The following is a 20247-nucleotide window of genomic DNA, read 5'->3' on the forward strand; positions in this document are numbered from 1 at the left end:
AGTTCAATCAGGAATTATCAGCCCTGTTATCTCTTCCCCCCCCCCCTCGGTAGACACCCCTGATAATGATGCAGCGTGGATTCAGATCATATATCATAACCCCATTATGAAAGAACTTAAGTCATTTTTGACTAAGATATTTTGTTGTAATTCAGTTTTGTACACTTATAAGGTATCCAATCTGCTACACTTTATTTCTCATACTTTATAAAATAAGACTTTAATATTGAACATTTCAATGGATAATATTATTACTTTGAAAAATTTTAATTACCCCTCCCTCCCAAAAAAAAAGTTTTTTGAAAGAGATCCAATAATTTTAATTTTTACATAACTTATAATACTTGTCAAATATTATTGGGATTTTTGTCCCCCTTGTCATATATAAATTTTAAAAAATTATGGAGGTTAAATCAAAATGTGATTTCAATTTTAGGTCCTTTTATTAAGCATTCATTCTTAAAGTCACAAATTTGTTCGTTTTTTTTTTTTTTTTTTGTCTTAGAAAATTTATTGTGATTTTTTAAAGCAAAATCTGTTTCTGATATTCCATTTGTTACGCTTGGAACTAATATTCATAGAAACTAACATTAATTTTGATTAGAAAAACAAAAAATCAACATAATTTAAATTACAATCAAATTTAATTTTAATTAAAATGAATTAATAAAACCTTTCAGTGTAAAAAAATATAGCAGAAATGTTGTTAAATTTTGAGATTAGTGTCAATAATTGACTAATGCCCTTTTTGCAGATGTATATATATGTATACATCTATATGTATATGTATATATATATATATATATATATATACATATATATATATATATATATATATATATATATATATATATATATATATATACACATACATAGGGAAGGAGTGGGTACAATGAGACAGAGGGATAACAGTGAGACAAAAGCAATGTGTTAAAAAAGTTTTCCGATAAGCTGTTTTGAAAAATCAACATTTTCGAACAATAATACAGGAAAAAGGATGCTATCGATTCTGATGTAAAAAAATAACTTTGTTATCATAGTTTGAAAATATTGAAGTAAAATATCTCCATTGTTTACTTCACTGTTTCTAAACTGTTAAATTAACTTTACAGACTAGTGTTATTATTTTTACATTAGTATATTAACAAACGTTCATTTTAGCAATAAAATGATATTGTTAATTTTCTTGTCTAAGAATTGCAGCTATTGAGTTTATATTTTGCAATGAAGAGACAGTGAGACATTATGCATTGATTTAATTTTAATTGCAACTAAACTGTTGATTCAAATAATAATAAAATAAGCTTGAAAGTCCTACACAAACAAAGTAAGGATACTTCAACGGAATTATGACTTTTATAGCTGTATAATAGTACATAAATATTTCTATTTTGTGATTATTCTATTTATTTTTTAGTAGTTTTTTTGCTGCGTGATATAAATTTAATAATTTTTATTCACATTCTAAAATTTCAACATACTTATAAAGGAAGTTGGATAAGCTATTTCGGCAATTTTCTGGAGCACACATGAAAGAAGTTGTTGTACTTGTGGTAGACAAAGGCTGCAGAGACAGCATTCCATCCTTACCAAATGCGACATCACAAGGTGACGCATTAAGACACCTTAAGCCACTTACTAATCCAGAGTCATCTAAGTTATCTAAATGTCTGTCCTAAACATAGGCGGTAAGTGTCACTACTGTGTGTCCAGACGACATGAAATTCCAAAGACAATAGCTCTTACAGAAACCAAAAGGCACCAATAATTAATATTTTCCCAGGCAAATTTAGTTTCTTTCAAAGCTTGCCAGCTCAAAAAATGAGTGTCTGACAGTTCCCATTTACTGCGGGTTCAGTGAGACAAAATTGCTTTTCGTTGATATATATATATATATATATATATATATATATATATATATATATATATATATATATATATATATATATATATATATATATATATATATATATATATATATATATATATATATATATATATATATATATATATATATATATATATATATATATATATATATATATATATATATATATATATATATATATGCGTGTATATATTTTTTGTTTGTGTAAATTCGTAGTTCTTCTTAGATCCACTTTTATAATACCTATTACAGTGACAAATATTTTACAATTTGAAAGAAATTGATTTCTGTGTTTTTGAATGATAAAAAATTTAATTGAATTTTCTTATCTCACTGTATTAACTCTTTACCTACATCCCACCATATCTTATGTAGGCACAGCAGGTAATGAAGCAGAAGGCAATGCATCAAATTTTTCAGGAGACAATGCGACAGATGATTTTTCGGAGAATAAAGGAGCTGAGGTTCCTGGCTCAACTTTGGTATTCATGGAAGGCCTTATCCAGAGAATTATTTCAAAAGGAAGTGCTGCACTACGGATACCTTCAGCTAACCCTTTGCGATTTCAAGATTTAAGTATCTACTTCAATGACTCTAGTATTGGAGTCGGAAATTTCACTATCGAAGAAGTAAGGAAATTTTTTTTGCCTGTAACGTCCAAAATTGTCGAATACTGCCCGAAAGGGTCCGAAAGTGTCTTAAACTGTCCAAAATTATGCAAAAGCTAAAGAGGTGTATATATATATATATATATATATAATGAGTATTTGATAATAGTTTCCTCCAAAATATTCATTTTGAAAATACTTAAAAAAATGCTAATAACTATGTTTCAAAAAACCGTCCTTATGTCACAGTTGGTAGAGTTGTGATAAGGAATTCACAACATTACCAAGACAACTAATTTCAGTTAAATTTACAACACAAAGGAATTTCATTAAATGTGTAATATTTAGGTGCAAAAAAAAGCTTCTTTTGAGCTATCACGATTGCTTATTGTTCTCACCTGACTGTTCTGATGTGCTATCATTTTATTTTCCCACCAGCACCCTCTGCATCATCACCGTCGACCGGCTTCTCACGATGCTGTTCCTATAGCGAAAACTGTTTCCTGGTTGCATCCATATGCTACACACACGCGCATACATACACAACTACACACACACACACACGCACACACAAATACATACACCTACACACACATACACAAACACATACACACACTCAAACACATACGCACACTCAAACACATACACACACTCAAACACATACACACACTCAAACACATACATACACACGCATACATACAGACACCTACACATACACACACACACACACCTATACACAACTACCCACACACTCATGCCTGCACACAGACACAAACACATATGCCTACACACACTTACACATTCCCCACCACACAAACACTCATACACACAACTACCCACACACTCATACCTGCACACAGACACAAACACACATGCCTACACACACATACACATACCCCCTACACACAAACACACATGCCTACACACGCATACACATACCCCCTACACACAAACACACATACCCCTCCCACACACATAAACACACATGCCTACATACATACACACACACACACACACACACTCGTAATTGCGAAAAGCAAAATTTGAATTTAAGAGGTCAAAATTCAAATTATTTATTCATTTATTTTTTTTTAAAATGGTTTCTGCATATAAGTTTTACATGATGTTTCAACGAAAATTCTTTCTTAAATCTTAGATTAAAGAACAGTAAATTGATGATTAAATATAAGCACTTATATTTTTAAACTTGAGCAATTTTTTTTAATTCATTTTTTTAATATAATACATTCCGTAACTGCAATAAACGAAAACTATAGCAGCTTGACAATTTTTAGAAACAAATTATTGGTTATTTCCTAAAGTAGTAAAATAATCTCAAATATGTGTTTTTCTTTCAGTTAAAAAAATTGTCATTTATTGCATTTAAGTCAATTAATGCACTATATTTTGAGCACTTTCATTTGCACACATGCATAAATGTCGAAACGTTTGGTTACTATTATGGAAAAAAAATCCTCATGCGTACAAATTGAACTTTTAATGAAAAATTCAAGCTCTATGTAACTAGTTTAGAATCAGCGGTATAAATGAATGTTCAGATTGAATAAATATTTAATGTAAAACATAACTTTGACACATTTTATTTTATTTTTGATATTTTCCCAAAAATTAGTTTCTCTAAAAATGCAGTTTTGAACACTTGCGGACAGTTTTGCACACAAGGGTTTTGGACAGGGCGGTAAAAATCATTGTATTTACCGTGGTTTTTACCATAGTGGCCAAAACCTTGACAACCGTGATGAACATGTTTGTATTTTTCTGTGCTTAAGAATAAATTTCAATGTTTTCCTCAAGTATCTAGCACAATTAAACAGTTTATATATAAAACAATCTTCAAAAAATAAATTGCTTAGTGTAAAACTCTTTTATATTTATTTGACTTTACTAATAATGGATTTTTCTAACCCTTTCGCTTTATAAGGTGTAGGGATGGGTGGGGGACAGTGACACAAAGCTATTTTTTTGGATTTTTTAATTATAATCTGTAAATGATACTAGGTATCTATGAATCTTCAGCAATCGACCTTGTGGATTCTAGAATATGAAGTTGTTGCTTATGTTCGCAATCAAATGATCGTTATTTTTCTGATTTCAGGCAAGCAAAGTTTTTTTTCTGACTCTCGTATGCATCGATTTATAATATTTTTTTTATGAATAAAAATTAGCCATTTGATCATTTTCATTGTTGTACCCATGTCCCTAATTATCATCCAAAACATTTAGGCTAGGCTTTAAACCAACTATTTAAACTGTCGGGGCCTCGATGGCCGAGCGGTATTTGCTCAGCAACTGCTTGGAAGCAGAGAGACGCGGGTTCGATTTCCGCCTACTGTCCTGGGTGTTCTTCTAATTTCCTTGTATTGTAACAAATCTGAAGTGTGTCGGAGCAAATGTCGGACTTCTACCTAAATGGGGCTCTGTCAAACAGAAACCGCTTCTATTAGCTTCAAAAACGGAATAACGCCTTCGTTATCCATCATCTTGGGTGCTCCAAGGGGCATCAGAAAGAGCAACACTTAAAATGTTGAATTACAAGAAAAAGGCAGAGTGAGGTGCAGTGAGACAGTCTACTGTGCCCCATCCTGAATTCTGAGTCGAAAGGGTTGTACTTTAAATTTTATTTTATGATTTAAGAGATTTTAACTTGCTCTTTATGTACTTTATAGGTATTTTTACCTCACGAAAAATGCGAATCAAAACCACGTAAGGCAAAAATAAGAATATTTTCTGTCGATTCTATGATAAATTAATTCAATTGTAACTAACCTAGAGATTCCAAGTGGCATTTTAGATAAAGTAGATCATAATAATCTGTAAATTATAGACTTCTGGGGTTGCAGAGATAATCGTGAGTTATTTGAAGGAGACTTTGTTCTGATAGAATTTGCCATCAAACAAAAATACTTTTATGTTGGAAATAATCTAATGGTAGCTGATAACGATAGAGACTTGTACATTAGTTTTTGGCGCAAAAATAAAACCATTTTGACTATGTTTGAACATCTGTAACAGATGATGCATCCGTTCCGAATAAAAATATCAAATTGTTGATAAGAGCTCCGACGAAAAGAAATGATACAAAGCGATTTTAATCTTTTTGTGGTTTGGGAAATTACATGATTGTACGATGAAATTAGAATATTTTTTTTTCATTATGATTTAATTTTGGTTTTAAACGTTGAATATATTATGTTTCACTCAATCCTACATGTTGTCTCACTGTACCCCAGTGTGGGGCACAGTGAGACGAAATTTTACGTTGTTGTTTTTTATATTATCTCAAAAACTTTAAATAGTAATGAAGTTTTTTGTGTTTCAAAAGTTTGTATAATTACTGTTTTACAAATCCACCACAAACATTTTCTTACAGAATCAATTTCCAGATTTCTTGAGTTTTATATTTTTCGTCTCATTGTGCCCCACCCTCCCCTACTAAATGACTGTAACAAGATTTCAACAGGTTGGAACAGAACTACAAAGAGATTTTAGGACCAGCAATTTTCTACAACTGCTTGGTATTTGCTACAAAGCTCAAACTTTTCATCCTTAAAAATTTTAAATACATGAAAACAAAGTTAAAAAAAACTTCCTTTTAACCAGAGTGGTTAAAGAAACATGATTCCTGAACTTCATGTCTATACAAGGTGTTCCCGTTTAACCTGCAAGACCTTTATTTTCACAACCGTTAGTCTTGGATACCTACTTCAAATTGCAAAAATCAGATGCAGAGTAAAGATGTTGAGAGTTTAAAGCAAAAACAAAAAAAAAAAAGAGTGTCAAAAAATACAAAATTTAACTTTTTAAAAGGGCCTTAGGTCCCCTAACTAATATTAACGGGAAAAAATTCCACTGAGGAAAAAAACTAACACAAAGACCTGACATTTGTGCGACCAAAACTCAAGGAGATATTCTGGTTCAGAATTTTATGAGACCATGCAAAAGTGAGAAAGGAACTCATCGCCTTTTCAGAAGAATTACAGGTTGTCGAAGTAAAAAAACAAAGTATTTATGTTTTTTGTTGCTATGCAAAAATAAATGCAAATGTTATGCCATGATACCGAAAAGCACAATCAAAAACTAGTAAAATTTGAAAAAAAAATTTCCTTCAACACATATAATGTATTGATTTCTGAAACAAAGTTCGTTTTAACGTCTAAATCGGAAGTTATTTGAAAATTTTCCAAACTTTTTATAGTCACTGGAACTTTTTAGGCACTATTTCATCAGTTTTAAAGCAAAAATAATACTTGTGTTTTAAAATATTCTGATATTGGTTTGCAATTCATTATTTTTGCATTTTAAAACAATTACTTAATACGCATCAAAGTATTTTTATTCAAATTTGACCAACCGTTCGAAGTCAGCTTCACAATAGTCTCAAGTATGCAGACCATCCGTTTTAGTCTCTAACGTATGCATTATGCCCCCTCCCTCCCCTCCCACAATCCGATCTTGTTTTTCATTAAACTTGGAAAGAAGATCTTCAGTCAATTTAAGCAGCCGACCACTGTTCTAAATCATTCAATCTCAGTCCCTAACAGATACACGGGTATCCAAAAAGCAGAACTGAGAAATCAAACCAATGCTAGATGTTGTCGAAATAAGAAAACTGATCTCAACTGATAGTTTTGGACGACTCATCAGATGGAGACTTCTACAGTTCAGATGGAGACCGAACTCATTTAGTGTCAGTTGGAGACAACAAGAAGCTTAAGATGGAAGGTGTTGTTATTGTATAATGTACAGAAAAAGAAAAAACAATGTTGTATGTTTGAAAATTAGCATTAATGATTTAAATGATTTTCAAAGTTTTGTCTTTCTTCTGTACCAGATGTCATTACTGTGTGTCAAGACATAAAATTTCTTACCGAAGGCAACAACTCATACCAAAACCAAACAGCAACAATGTCTCATATTTTGCCTAGTAAAATTAGATTCTTTCTAACTTCGCGAAATCAAAAAATATGTGTCTTACTGTTCCATTTAGTGCCTCTTACTGCTCCTTCTTACTGGAGGAATAGTGAGACAAAATTGCATTCCGTTTTTATTTTATTTCATGCACGTGCGAATTCATAGCTTTTTCTGTATCCCATTTTATAATGCTTATTACAGTCATACATATTGCATCATTTGAAAGAGATTGATTTCCTTGTTTTTTAATAATAAAAAAAATGTAATTTAATTTTCGTATCTTACTGTACCCAATCTGCTCCTAACAAATAATATGGATGTTAATGGATCATGATCGGATTTAAAAAATGAGTAAATGAATTGCAGAATAAAATTTCCACTGTCTGAAGTTGAATATACTAGTAGCGCGTTTCGCTTATTAAAAGTTCTTTTGAATAAATTTTGATATTATTTACTTGAAAGTACTTGAAGTAGTAACACATACTAGAAAATATTAATCTTAGTGCTAATTTTCATTTTCGTTTCAGCTAATCATCCATGGGCTAACCAACTTTAAAATTATCCATATGGCAGTCAAAAAAAGTTATAAAAGTGAAAACTGCCCAGGTGAAAAGTTGTCAACATATGCCAACATAAGCATATGTAACATTGAATTTGATGTCAACGGCAATGGTTCAATTGTACTCTCCATGTTGTCCACCATGCTTTTTTCATTGGAAGGAGCGGCTGCAGCTAATTTGTCGCATGTTGATGCATCCCTCAGTGTATTAGCATGTCTTCATGACTCCACCATGGAGCTGGATGAATTTGAACTTGACGTCAAGTTGGGGGGATTAGGCGTAGATTTCTCCAAATTAAAGGTGCCTGGACTCTCTTCTTCTTTCTTGGAGGGAGTTGCCATAAGAAACTTCGACATCGTTTTCAATTCCCAGAAGGCCAAACTTGTAGACATGGCTACCAACTATGTCAAGGAGCTAGTGAAGAAGCAAGAGGACGACAAGATCTTCCAGATATTTACTGCAGTCATTCAGCTCAGCTATAAAGCGTTTTTATACTAATATTTGTGCACTTGTAAATTGCTAAAAAAAATGTTAAATTCTGAAATTTTCAATGCATTCCAAAGTAGTTAGATAAATGTCTTTAAGCATGATTTTGTCTTTATTGGAACTATTTTTACTTTTCAACTTATGTTTTTATTATTTTTCTTTCGAGCAGTTTTTTTTCTTTTAATTACAATGACTTCAAATGTTCCTTGATAAATGCAGAGTGTCCATAGTTAAATGACCCTGCTTTAATGTTTTCTAGCAACAAAACTATTGTTCAGAAATTTTGTGTACAGCATAATGAAGAGATGAGAATTTGATTGAGCACATAAAAAGTAGTTCAAATTTCTCCACCAGAGGGTTTATATAATGAAATATATCTTTTTCCGACTAGTAAACTTCAAACCGTGTGAGTTTTAGCTTTGGAGGCATTTGTAGCATTTTTTTAAATCGTGATAATCCTAGAGCTTTATCTGATCTTCAATACTGCATATCACGACATGTTCGTAGATTTCCGAAAGCATACTGCGGTCGAGTGTAGAACATGCTATATCACGATTCTAGAAGGTAGACGGAAATGATAGCCATCATGTTGGACATGTTCTAATGAAAGACTTATTTTAAATCATCGTAAATGTATAACAAATGTGTAACTCATAAAAAGCACTCACCGGTGGTGAAATTTTGAGCTATTTAAGTGCTCGCTCAAATTTTCATAACTTAATGACATTTCACACTAAATTTCATGACTTCTTTAAGCAATACTTGTGCCGCTAGACTACTGAAAGTAGGGTCGTTTAGTTATGGACACAAAGTACATTTTCTACTAAATTTTAGAGTGAAACAGAATGAAGATGAGGTGTATTCAAAATATTTCACATAGCTGAAATAGTTTATTCAATAGAACGATAAAACCCTGATACTGAGCAGCTTTGAACATATAATTGTAACTAAGCTGTAAAAATAAACTGTAAAAGTAAGCTGTAAAAATGTCATGCTTTCGTTTTAAAATATTATTGTCCTCTGGAACGAAGTATAGAATACAGTTTGTATAGAGTTTTCAATACTTTTAGTTATAATTTTCATTATTTGTTTTTTCACAATCTTTTATATTTAAAAAATGCTGTGTGTGTATATATATCTACGAATCCAGTTTAAGTTGGAACCTTGACAAATTTGGCACAGGTCTCCTTTGATGCTCAGGAATTCACATGGTGAAGGGGGGCTTATACAAACTCACATTTTTCGTCACATCTTTGCCAAATTTGGCATAAGGATCCTTTCGTGCTCAAGAATTTACGTAGGGGTTTTCGCCAGAAAGCCAGTAAATCGGAATGTTAAATCGCTTATTAATTACAATGACTGAATTTTAAAAGTTTTAAAAGAATCCAAAGGGGACTCATAAAATTGGTCCTTTCTATATGTTGACTTGAAATTTTCTCTTTTTTAAAATTTCATTCAGGCCTGATTGTTAAACATGCGTTGCTTGTCACAACTTTTATTTTCGAGGTATACCATGAAACGCCGGGCAATGCCAGCATGATGAAAGTAAAAATATGAGAACTTAATAATGCTAGAGAAGCATCATTTTTAAGGCCTAACATGTTGCAACAAACAATGTCATGTTCCACAGAAAATCAAACAGAAGATCAACAGACTGTTTAAAAATGGAATAAAACTTAAAAAATATATTTACCAGAGACTGTGTTTTCTGAGACGTGAAAACCTGAGTTTTGTTGATTCCCTCCTACTACTGTTACGTCACTGCTTAAGCTAACAACTCGGGATAAAGTTGCTGTGCACTTCAGCCTTAACTCGTCACTCTTGAACATATTTTGCTTCACATAGAACCGTAAACCTAAAACGGATGCTTTCAGGTCTTCTGTATAATAAATAGGAGCGTGAGGTGTTGTTTCGTTTGCTGGAACCTGAAAATAAAGACACAAAAAAATTTATTTTCTGCCATTGAAAATGATTTTTAAAATTGTGATTAGCTCTTCTTATATCACACTGTCTTTCTTTCACTTTTCTAACTTGTTTGCTTATTTTTATAAAAGCATCTAAGGGCCAAAGCCAGATTCATATCCCTTTATGGTCCAATATGGAACCTTTGTGTGTCCTATATGCTCAAAATTTAATTTTATAGATAATGTTTAGATAGTAAATAGTCTATAAACTACAAGGTCCGGCTATTAATTTCCAGGACTGACGAAACTGCAGGAGAACCAAAAGTCGAAAGATGGCGCTAATAATTGCATATTGAAGAGCGTTTTCTTGCGCATGTGCAGTGCAATCGGCGTCATTCGGCGTAAGTGGTGCTCGTAGAAAGGCGCATTAAAACGTAGTGTCTCAATTCCTGTTGTCACCCAAATGCAAACTTCCAGCGTGCGTACGGACTGCGGTCGACCTGTGTGTGGATCATCATCGACGCTTTTGCGCCCGTCCCGAAAGTGTTTAAACCTTTCAAAAGTTATTGAGCGGGATGACGCTTACTCGCTGTAAACTTGTTTCAACATTTTGTATGTTTCTGCAGCTATCTTGCCCAATTTGAAGCAAATTTTAATGTTAATTTTTTGCTCCATTTTCACTTTGACGAGAGGAATTTGAGAGCTACGTTTTAATGCGCCTTTCCACGAGAACCACTTACTTTAGAATGATGTCGATTGCACTGCACATGCAGAAGAAAACGCTCTTCAATATGCAATCATTAGCGCCATCTTCTGGCTCCTACAGTTACATCAGTCCTGGAAATTAATAGCCGGACTTTGTATATTTTTCCATTTAATTGAGATTTTAAGAACCTTAAGACCTCCTTCGCGCAAATTAACTTAGTTGAATCAACTTTCATATGGGCCTTTATAAGGAAGTGCAACCAGGTAAAAGTCTACCCTGGTAAAAAAAAAAAAATAATAATAAAAAAACACGTAGGCCTGACATCATTCACACGACAGTCAACTGCCTGGTGTGGTCGGTACAGCAGGTACATGTGCCTCTACCATTGTCGTCAAAAGTTGATTGGCGGATGTGCCTAGTTTTTTCAGTACACCTAGCACAGTTGACTGTCGTGTGAAGGATAGCAGGCACGATTACACTATGTTTTTTTTTTCCGTACGGCACAAAATTCGTTACACGAATTGTTAAATTTAAATAGTTCCATTTTACTAAGACATTAGGACTTAAAAATAAATAAATAAGATAATTAATAAATAAATTAATTAATAAATAAATATGTAGATAAATAAAAATAATAGGTAATAAATAAAATATGCTATATTTTCTTTTTTATGAATCACTGCAATTTTCTATTTTTTGCTTCAAATGATTTGGTCCTCAAAACCATAGCAGGGGCAAAATCTATGAAAAAGTAGTTTCCTATTGCGTCTCTCAACCCTGTTTCACGGGAGTAAACAAAGATTTTTGCTGATATGCGACCAACATTTGTCAGATATGCGGTTCCCTCTCAAAATGAACAAAAATTACTTGTAAGAATTTTTTGGTTAACAACATTTTAATTACGCGTCAGCCAAATGTTTTTAATACGTAAACATTACCTAAACAAAGTATCTTATTTCATCCAAACGATATAGTTTTTTAAAAGTGTTTTTATCATTAATATGAATTTTTACTATTATTTTGGGAGAAAATAGGAAAAGCCAATACACATTTTACGTCTGCAAAAAGTGTCATTTAGACTGTTTCCAGTTTTTCCACCACCACTCTGTTGCAAAATCAAAGTGTTAGGAGTCGCTGTTCACCTCTGCTATCACTTCACATGAACTAGACAAGAGGAAATCGGAGTTCAGTTGGTACAGGGTTGATACAAGGGCTTTAATTCGTGAGTGAGTATGTGCCTAAAACTGAAAAACTTGTAAAAAAGCAAAGGATTTAGGCTGATTTGACCTACGTACAAGGAAAAACCTGGCTTATTTTTTAGTTTGAGAGATATTCTAAAGAAATTTTTTTTGAGAACAAAAGTTTTTTTTTCTGCTTTTAATTGCCATATAGGTTGTTTAAGTAATTATATATACCATATTAGGCAAGATACTGCTGTGTTTTTTGACTAAGAGAGGCAACATTTTATCTAAGAGAATACGTTTTCACCATTTTTAAGTTAGTAACGTAATGGCGCTGTTTGAGTCTAAGTGAAACGTGTGGCAAGTTTACCTGTAAATTTTAAGTGGCTTTTCTATCTCCAAAAATGAAAAAAAAAATGACCAAATGATAATAATAAAAAACTCAAAGGGAAGAAAATTCGTTTGATACGATTGAAAGAACGTATTTTGGAGAAGATATGCATACTTATGCTTGTATCATCTTTGAATGAGATTTACGTTTATCACCTAGCTCTGATTTCTATTTCACACGTTCTATGAGACTTTTCTTCAAAAAGAGCTTTTTAAAACTTCCTTTCACTGCTTACTACGTCAGCGTAGGAGTTTGTTCACTTGTGTATCAACTTCACCCATGTTAGGTCAAGTTGATGCATTTTGAGAAAAAAAAATTAAGATTTTTTTGAATACGAAAAAAAGTTTTAATAAAGGTTTTGAAATCCTTATTTGATGAGAAAATAGTAAATGCTTTTCATGATTTTTTTTACCGTAACATTTGTAAAATGAAAAAAATGCAAAAAATGTATTTAACTATACCAAGTAACCGCTTTAGTTTTACTTTCCTTTTCTTTTCGTGCTTCTTATACTAATAAAAGTAAGGTAAAGTCACCAGTAGTTGACACTGAACTAGTAGTTGAAACTTATAATAAAAAACATGAATTAACACGGGAAACACAAGTTTCAAAAAATAAAATTTGTATGTATGTGCGGTTTAGTTCTCCAATGAGGGCAGTGCATCTGGTCCTTCCAGTCATATTTAGAAAATACTCTCAATACCCTAGCATGGATTAAAAAGAGCTCCACAACGGTTACCATCTTTTGAAAAGGTAAAACATTTGGAGGAAAAAAATGGGTTAAGTCTTTTATTGACTAAAAAAAGCAACAGAAATATACATAAAAAAAATTCAACATCAGCAAAAATGAAATACAAACGTAACACAACCTGTAAGATAAACATCACGGTGAAAACAATTAAATTATTGAAATTCAAAAAGAGCCATTAATTAAAATGTGAATATCAATAATTATTTTTAAAGTAAGGTGTAAAAAAGTTACACCATTTAAAGGTAGCTTGTAAACAAGCCATGCCAACGATGCTGCATAATGTAGAAGAAGAGTTTAATAAAATTTAAAATGAGTTGTTAAAAAAAACGCGAATATCATTAATATTTTAAAAGTTACTTTACCTTGAAATGGGTTCAAAATTATCTCATTCGGCTGCAACCTTACTCGAGAAATAAATTCTTCTTGATTTATTTGCTTCATAATTCGACATTATTAAATAAACTCGATTACCGCTGCACGCGTGATGTGTTGATCTCTGCACATTGCAAAATAGTGCTAAAAGTAGACATGGCAAAAACTATAAAATTAGCTTGTAATTGCAGCTCCAAACAAAATGGCTCCTACAGAAGAAATGCAAGAACTAGAACAATGTACATGCTGCTCCTGGATGAATTTATTGGTTTTCTGGAACCTCGATTTTACATTTTCCGTTTTATAGGTTATCCCGCTTCCTACGTCATTTACTGTCGGTTCGTGAAGATGGCTTCTGGATTTTACGTTACAACTTTTTCGGACAATCCGCGTAATGCGTTTTTCTTAACACAGATCAAACTCATATTTCCTCTACAACAGTGCTTCTCAACCTGTGAGCCAGGTCCGCGAAAAAATTTTCATGTATTTGTGAGCAGGTAGTGAAAACTAATCTGCATCACTTCTATAAGGTAAGTATGCAAAAAATGGCCAACTTAAAGTTCAGGTTCTAATAGCTCCAGCATTTATGGCTCAATTGTCTCCAATTTTAGTAGTCATTAAATAACTATGAGAAAAAAAAAATCATTCCATGCGAAAATGTAAGCTTAAGTTATGCTTGTCAGCAGTTTAACAAAAAAATGACAAATTGGTCCTATTAGAAACACATGTCCCTAGGAAGGTTAACTCTGCAAAAATGTCAAAAACTAATATGAACCTAAGAAAAAAAAAGATTATTTATTGTCAATAAAAATAACTTACGGGCATTAATAAGTCGCATTATTTTCAGCACACAGTTTGTGCACATACAGGGAAGTTATAATTAAAGTTACCCTGTTCAGACCCCTCTAGTGATCGCTCTACGCATCGGATTTCGATGAAACTAGAAGTGTAGATTGCATACACCGTGAGGAGCAGGATTATGCATTAAAATACGCTTAGGTACAACACTAAACTTCTATTGTTATTTTAATGGGGAAAATGCTGTGTTCCAGAAATACAATTTTTACTGCAACATTATAGTGGTGCGAACTTAGTTTTAAAAATGTTAAAAATCCGAAACACAATCACCCCTGATAATGTCCTTATCGCTGTGTAGAGCGCCCCCTATTTCCAATTTTGAACTTTTTTTTATTGCATAACCCTGCTCCCCACGGCCGATTAAATCTATAACATTAGTTTCGTCGCAATCTGACGCGTAGAACGGTCTCTAGAGAGGTCTGAACAGGGTAACTTTAATTATAAGCACCCTGTATGTGGAGCATAAGATTATATCCTCTACCCGATCCTTTGATATCTTATCTTGAATCTATAATCTTAGTTTCGTCGCAATCCGACGTGTAGAACGGTCTCTAGAGAGGTCTGAACAGGGTAACTTTAATTATAAGCACCCTGTATGTGGAGCATAAGAATATATCCTCTACCCGATCCTTTGATATCTTAATAAAGACTCCAGAGTTCAATAATGCAAATCATGGTCTTATTAAATTACAATCTGCTTTTCTAGGATTTTCACATGGATCACAGGAAAAAAAACGATGGTACTCAGCTACATTTTTCTTAAATTCGTCAACTGCTTAAACTAGGCTTTCTAAAACAATAAGCAACTTTATTTTTACAGTAGTAAACTATAGAGAAGAGAACCATGAACAAACAAAATTTACTGTAAAAGAGATCAAAAAGTTTTGACTATTTTGTAGTTACTATTGCTACACTTTTGACGGTTGATAACAAAGTGCTTGTTGATAACTCTTTATCCTCAGGTTTTCTGATAAAGATAAAATCCCGATCAGACGAATTTTTGCTATTTTTCATACAAAAAATGCGTGGTGGTCTTTTTGGTTTACATGACCTTATTTGGCGCATTCACCTCAGTTGTAGTTAAATTAAAAAAAAAAATGATTTATCGCATTCCAGCTGTTAAAATTGTTTTGAAAATATTTTTTGTCGTATGTGGTCAGCTTAAGATACGGAAGGGTACCAAGTGATTCTCTAGTGAAAAGCTTGAGAACTTAATTAGAATATATTCTCATTTAAAAGTTTTATTTATTGAAGCCATTTAATGTCGTTTTAAAAAATTATAAGTGATGAAATTTGGGAAAAAGTGAGAAGTGACATCCTACAAATGTTACTAAGTGCGATTTTAAAAAATAAGCTTGATTTTTTTTAACTTCATTTACAACTTCAGTGTATTTTTGTTTCATTTTTAAAGGGTTACAATCCATTAATATTAATTTTTAAAACTTCAGTTTTTTAGATATATCAGATGACACAAATTCCTACTTTGTCTTGAGAATGACCCCACTGTTAAAACTTTCGAAGTTAAATTTGATTTAAAAGCGACACAAACCTATCCGCGTTTGATTCATCGCATTATTTAAGCAAAAGTTATAATTATAAATTATTAAAATCAAATCAGAATACAACTATTGCTTTAATATTTTTGCGTCTAATAAACCTTGTTTTATTTTCTGAACCTTGAGCTAAAAATATTCTACCTTTGACAATGTCGAGAGGGAAAATTCATCTTGAAGTTCTCTCCGATAAAGTCTTACAGAAACATTTGCAGATGACATGTTGAAAAGAAATTGACAATTGATCGGTTTGACCAAATGTTGGAGCCGCTTACTCCCAATAGAACTGCTCTCTCTTGAGGATCCGAAAAGCAATAGCCTGGAGGACCCACATACGAGTCAAAGTCTGGCCATTAATTTAATTATAAGACAAAGCTAAGAAAATCTTTAGAGGGTGGGCTCGGCGAGATGACTCCAAGAACTCGACTTTCACTTTTCATCGAATTAAAAAATAGTAAAAAATGCGCTGCACGTGTTGACACTGCTGTGAGAGCCCTTGGGTTTGTCTTGACAGCGGGGATATGAACTCTTTTCTGCAAACAGTCCCCATGCGTGTTAGGCAGAAAAGTTAGATTTTTGGAAGTCGGATTCATATGGCATTTGACATAAAAGCAGCAAAAGGCGATTCATTACTATTTGTAGATTTAATTTGGTTCAGAACATTAAAAAAGAAAGTAATTGAACAAAAGCCGCAGAGATATAGGAGTAATTAATAAACACACACACTTTTTACATAAATAAAAGGAGTTGCTTGTTCTGCGTTCCCATTTTTTTAAGCAACTGTGATTGGTTTAGCAAAAAAGCTTATTTTATTGAAAAATATGATTTATTTTAATTGATGTAGGGAGTGTTCAAAATTGTACATTTATTATTTTTATTATTATGATTATTATTATTATTATTCTCTTCAAACTTCATATAATTTTAAAGTGAATGTTTATTTGCCACGAAGTACAGTTATATATCATCGCTTTAATTCATTTTATCGTGTTAAATTTTCATTTTTTTATTTTTACATTACTACAGAAAATAATGCGTTTATAAAATTTTTCGCACATAAATTTATAATTATCTCAATAATAAAAGTTGTTAAATATGAACTTTTTCAAAACTGTACGTCGGTATAATATTTTTCCTTTTCCTACGAATATAGAGGAAGTGGTCCAAAAACGGGACCACCACTTTCATTTTCTACCTACTAATTTACCTGTTTACGCTAAATGTATAATTTTAGTGCCATTAACTCTTAAAAACATTCAAGAAGACGATCTTAGGGTTCAAAAACTATTACACCAGTTTTAAGTGTTTTGAAATTTCATGATTACGAAAAAAGGCAAAATCACGTTTTTCAAGAGGTGGTCCAAAAACAGGCCAATTGAGAAAAAATTATTTGGTCTTAAAACTTAAAAAATAAATAAAAAGCATGAAATTTTAATTAAAAAAATTATTAAATATTATCTTAGAGAGTTTTATGAAAAATAGAAATCATTTATTTCATTTTTTAGTTGCACAAGTTATAAAGAAGTAAACCTTTTTTTCCATCCCACACATTCCTTGCAGCGGAGAATCCACACTTCTCCTATAATGTCATCTGTCGTAAAATATGCATACTACACTGCCATCATCAGATTTATCAAAAATAAGAACCACCAACTCGTTATCCTTGTCGTTGCCATCATTAGGAAGATCAGTGTGGTCTCCTTTCGAGTCCGACTACTGTCGTTGGGATTTCCTCTTTGACTCGTTTCTTGACTTAAAGATTTTAAATGTTTTCTCTTTTCAATGGCAACTGATTCCCCGCTAACAATTTTCTGACTGTTCTTCAATGCACGCTCCAAACTTTTCAAAAGTTCGTCTTTGTAAGGTGATCCAGCGATGATGCAAGTCTTGGCACTCGTGCGGCCACGAATGTTCTTTTTCTTTACAATACACAGTGTGCGATTAGTACAAGCTAGTTGGACAAAAGTCATGTTAAAAATTCTAAACTCTGGTATTGGGATAATGCAAACAATAAACCAAAACATGATACTTAGTTATTTGTTTATGTCTAACTCCCTTCAGTCACGTGAGTAATAAGGTTCAAAGATACGTATCCGTTTGTAATTGAATAAATCAGTTGAGTTCCAGACATCATTTCATCACACAAAATTAAAGTGTTCCTAATTTCATCTGATTTTATTGCTCAAGATGGATATTTTTTTGTACTAGTAAGTGCTTTTTTTTCCTAACTTAGTTAATCTACCTGATAGTTAAACAATATTAATTTTTTTAAAAAGGTGAACGAAGGATTTTTTGCCTGTTTCAAAACTTTCAAGTGAAGGTAATTACTTGTACCCATTTGTACCCGGACTAAATTTTCTGTAGCTGCAGCTTCTCCATTAATAATAAGACGTTTTATAGTCAGCACACTCGAGTACAACATATTTTTTTTTACCCAAAAACTTTGCGTGCTTCAATAATTCTTCAAAGAAATCCCCACTCGAAAGAAAGTACCCTAGAGAAAAAGAAATGTTGTACTAGAGTGTGCTGACTATAATACACCTTATCAATAATGGGAAAATTGCAGCTATTATGTACAGAAAACTTGTCCCGTGTACAAACGGGTAAAACCATTATTATCACTTGAAAGGTTTTAAACGAGCAAAAACTCCTTCTTTATCTTCAAATTTTTTAAAATATTGTTTAATTACCAAATAGAGTAATTAAATTAGGGAGAAAAAGCACTTACCAGTATAAAAAATATCCATCTTGCACAATTAAATCATGTGAATTTAGGACACTTTAATTTTGTGTGATGAAACGATGAATTCTGAACTTGACTTTTGTCCACCTAGCTTGTATTAATCGAAACACTGTGCAATAGTCGGGATTGGAGATATTTCATATGGACTGTCATATGGATATATTAAGTCAAAACTTTCAAGTATCGAAAACAGCGTGGTCTAAAAACGGGCTACAAATGGTGGTAAAAAAACGGGCTAGCCCGTTTGTGGACCACCGCCGGTAGCCCGTTTATGGACTACGCAGTACTTTAAGTTTATGGTGTACCATACCATTACTGAGCAAACAAATATTTCAAATCAAGTGCACTGAAAGAAAGCCAATATAATCTATTTTTTTAAGATAAAAACCACTTATTTCACTGTATAAATTAGAAAGATATAAATTAACTTGTACAAGATTCGAAAAGTTTTGAGTTCTTCAAAAGCGAGTGTTTCTTATAAAACAGTTCCTGACAAAGAACGTGCTTTAGCTATCAAGGTCATTTTCTCACTACGCTTTTGCTTCTTCTTGTTGATTCATTCGGTACCATTTTTGGGACAGCGCACAACCCCCTTCCCTCATTTTCAGCGGGTGGCCCGTATTTAGACCACTTCCTCTATTAAGTAGATATTTTAACATTTTTTGCTCTATTTTGGCTTCTACCCATATCACGACACCTTCCATAGTTTCTTAAAGGTTTGCTAGAATTTTTATATGTTTTTTTTTTAAACTTGCAGTATTTTGAAATTTGCAAATTTAACAAATAACAAACATTTGCAAAAATTTCACTTGCATTAGTAATGGTCATTATAATAAATTATTACATTCTAACCAAATTTAAAAAATGTCATATGAAAGCCCTTATTTAGAAGTATTAATTGATTTAAAGGGTGTGCCTACGTTCGGAGTACTTTTTTTCAAAAAACTCAAATATTGATTAAATTTATACTCATCTCGTATTTAGTAAAATTAACTATGCGTTCTTTCATTACTGCGTGGGCTTAGTAACATAGGTTTTTTTTTTTCATTTTTGTTTAATTTTTTTAACCAGTAAAATGCTGCACGTTGAAATTTTTTACAATGATTAACGATATTTATCACGCACACAAAAATTACTTTTAAAAAACTACTTAAGTACTCATCAAGAGAAGTTACAGAGGTTTCATATCATTTGGGTTTGCCATCATGGTTTATATATAGCGCAGCCAGTTTTAATCATTGAAAAATGTATAACAAAAAATTAAGAAGAAATTAAGAAAGATGAAAGCTTTTCAGTGTCACATTTGCTAACATTTT

General features: G+C 32.2%; 1 protein-coding gene across 1 annotated transcript in view; it reads right to left on the bottom strand.

Moving 5' to 3' along the window:
* LOC129218565 (synaptogenesis protein syg-2-like) overlaps nucleotides 1–20247 on the bottom strand; it is a 70669-nt gene that overhangs the window by 9173 nt on the left and 41249 nt on the right. Inside the window, exon 6 of the mRNA XM_054852875.1 lies at nucleotides 10168–10399. Within this exon, the coding sequence (XP_054708850.1) occupies nucleotides 10168–10399 (232 nt within the window). The remainder of the gene's footprint in view (nucleotides 1–10167; nucleotides 10400–20247) is intronic.

Source organism: Uloborus diversus, chromosome 3, assembly GCF_026930045.1.
Source record: "Uloborus diversus isolate 005 chromosome 3, Udiv.v.3.1, whole genome shotgun sequence".
Classification (NCBI taxonomy): Eukaryota; Metazoa; Arthropoda; class Arachnida; order Araneae; family Uloboridae; genus Uloborus; species Uloborus diversus.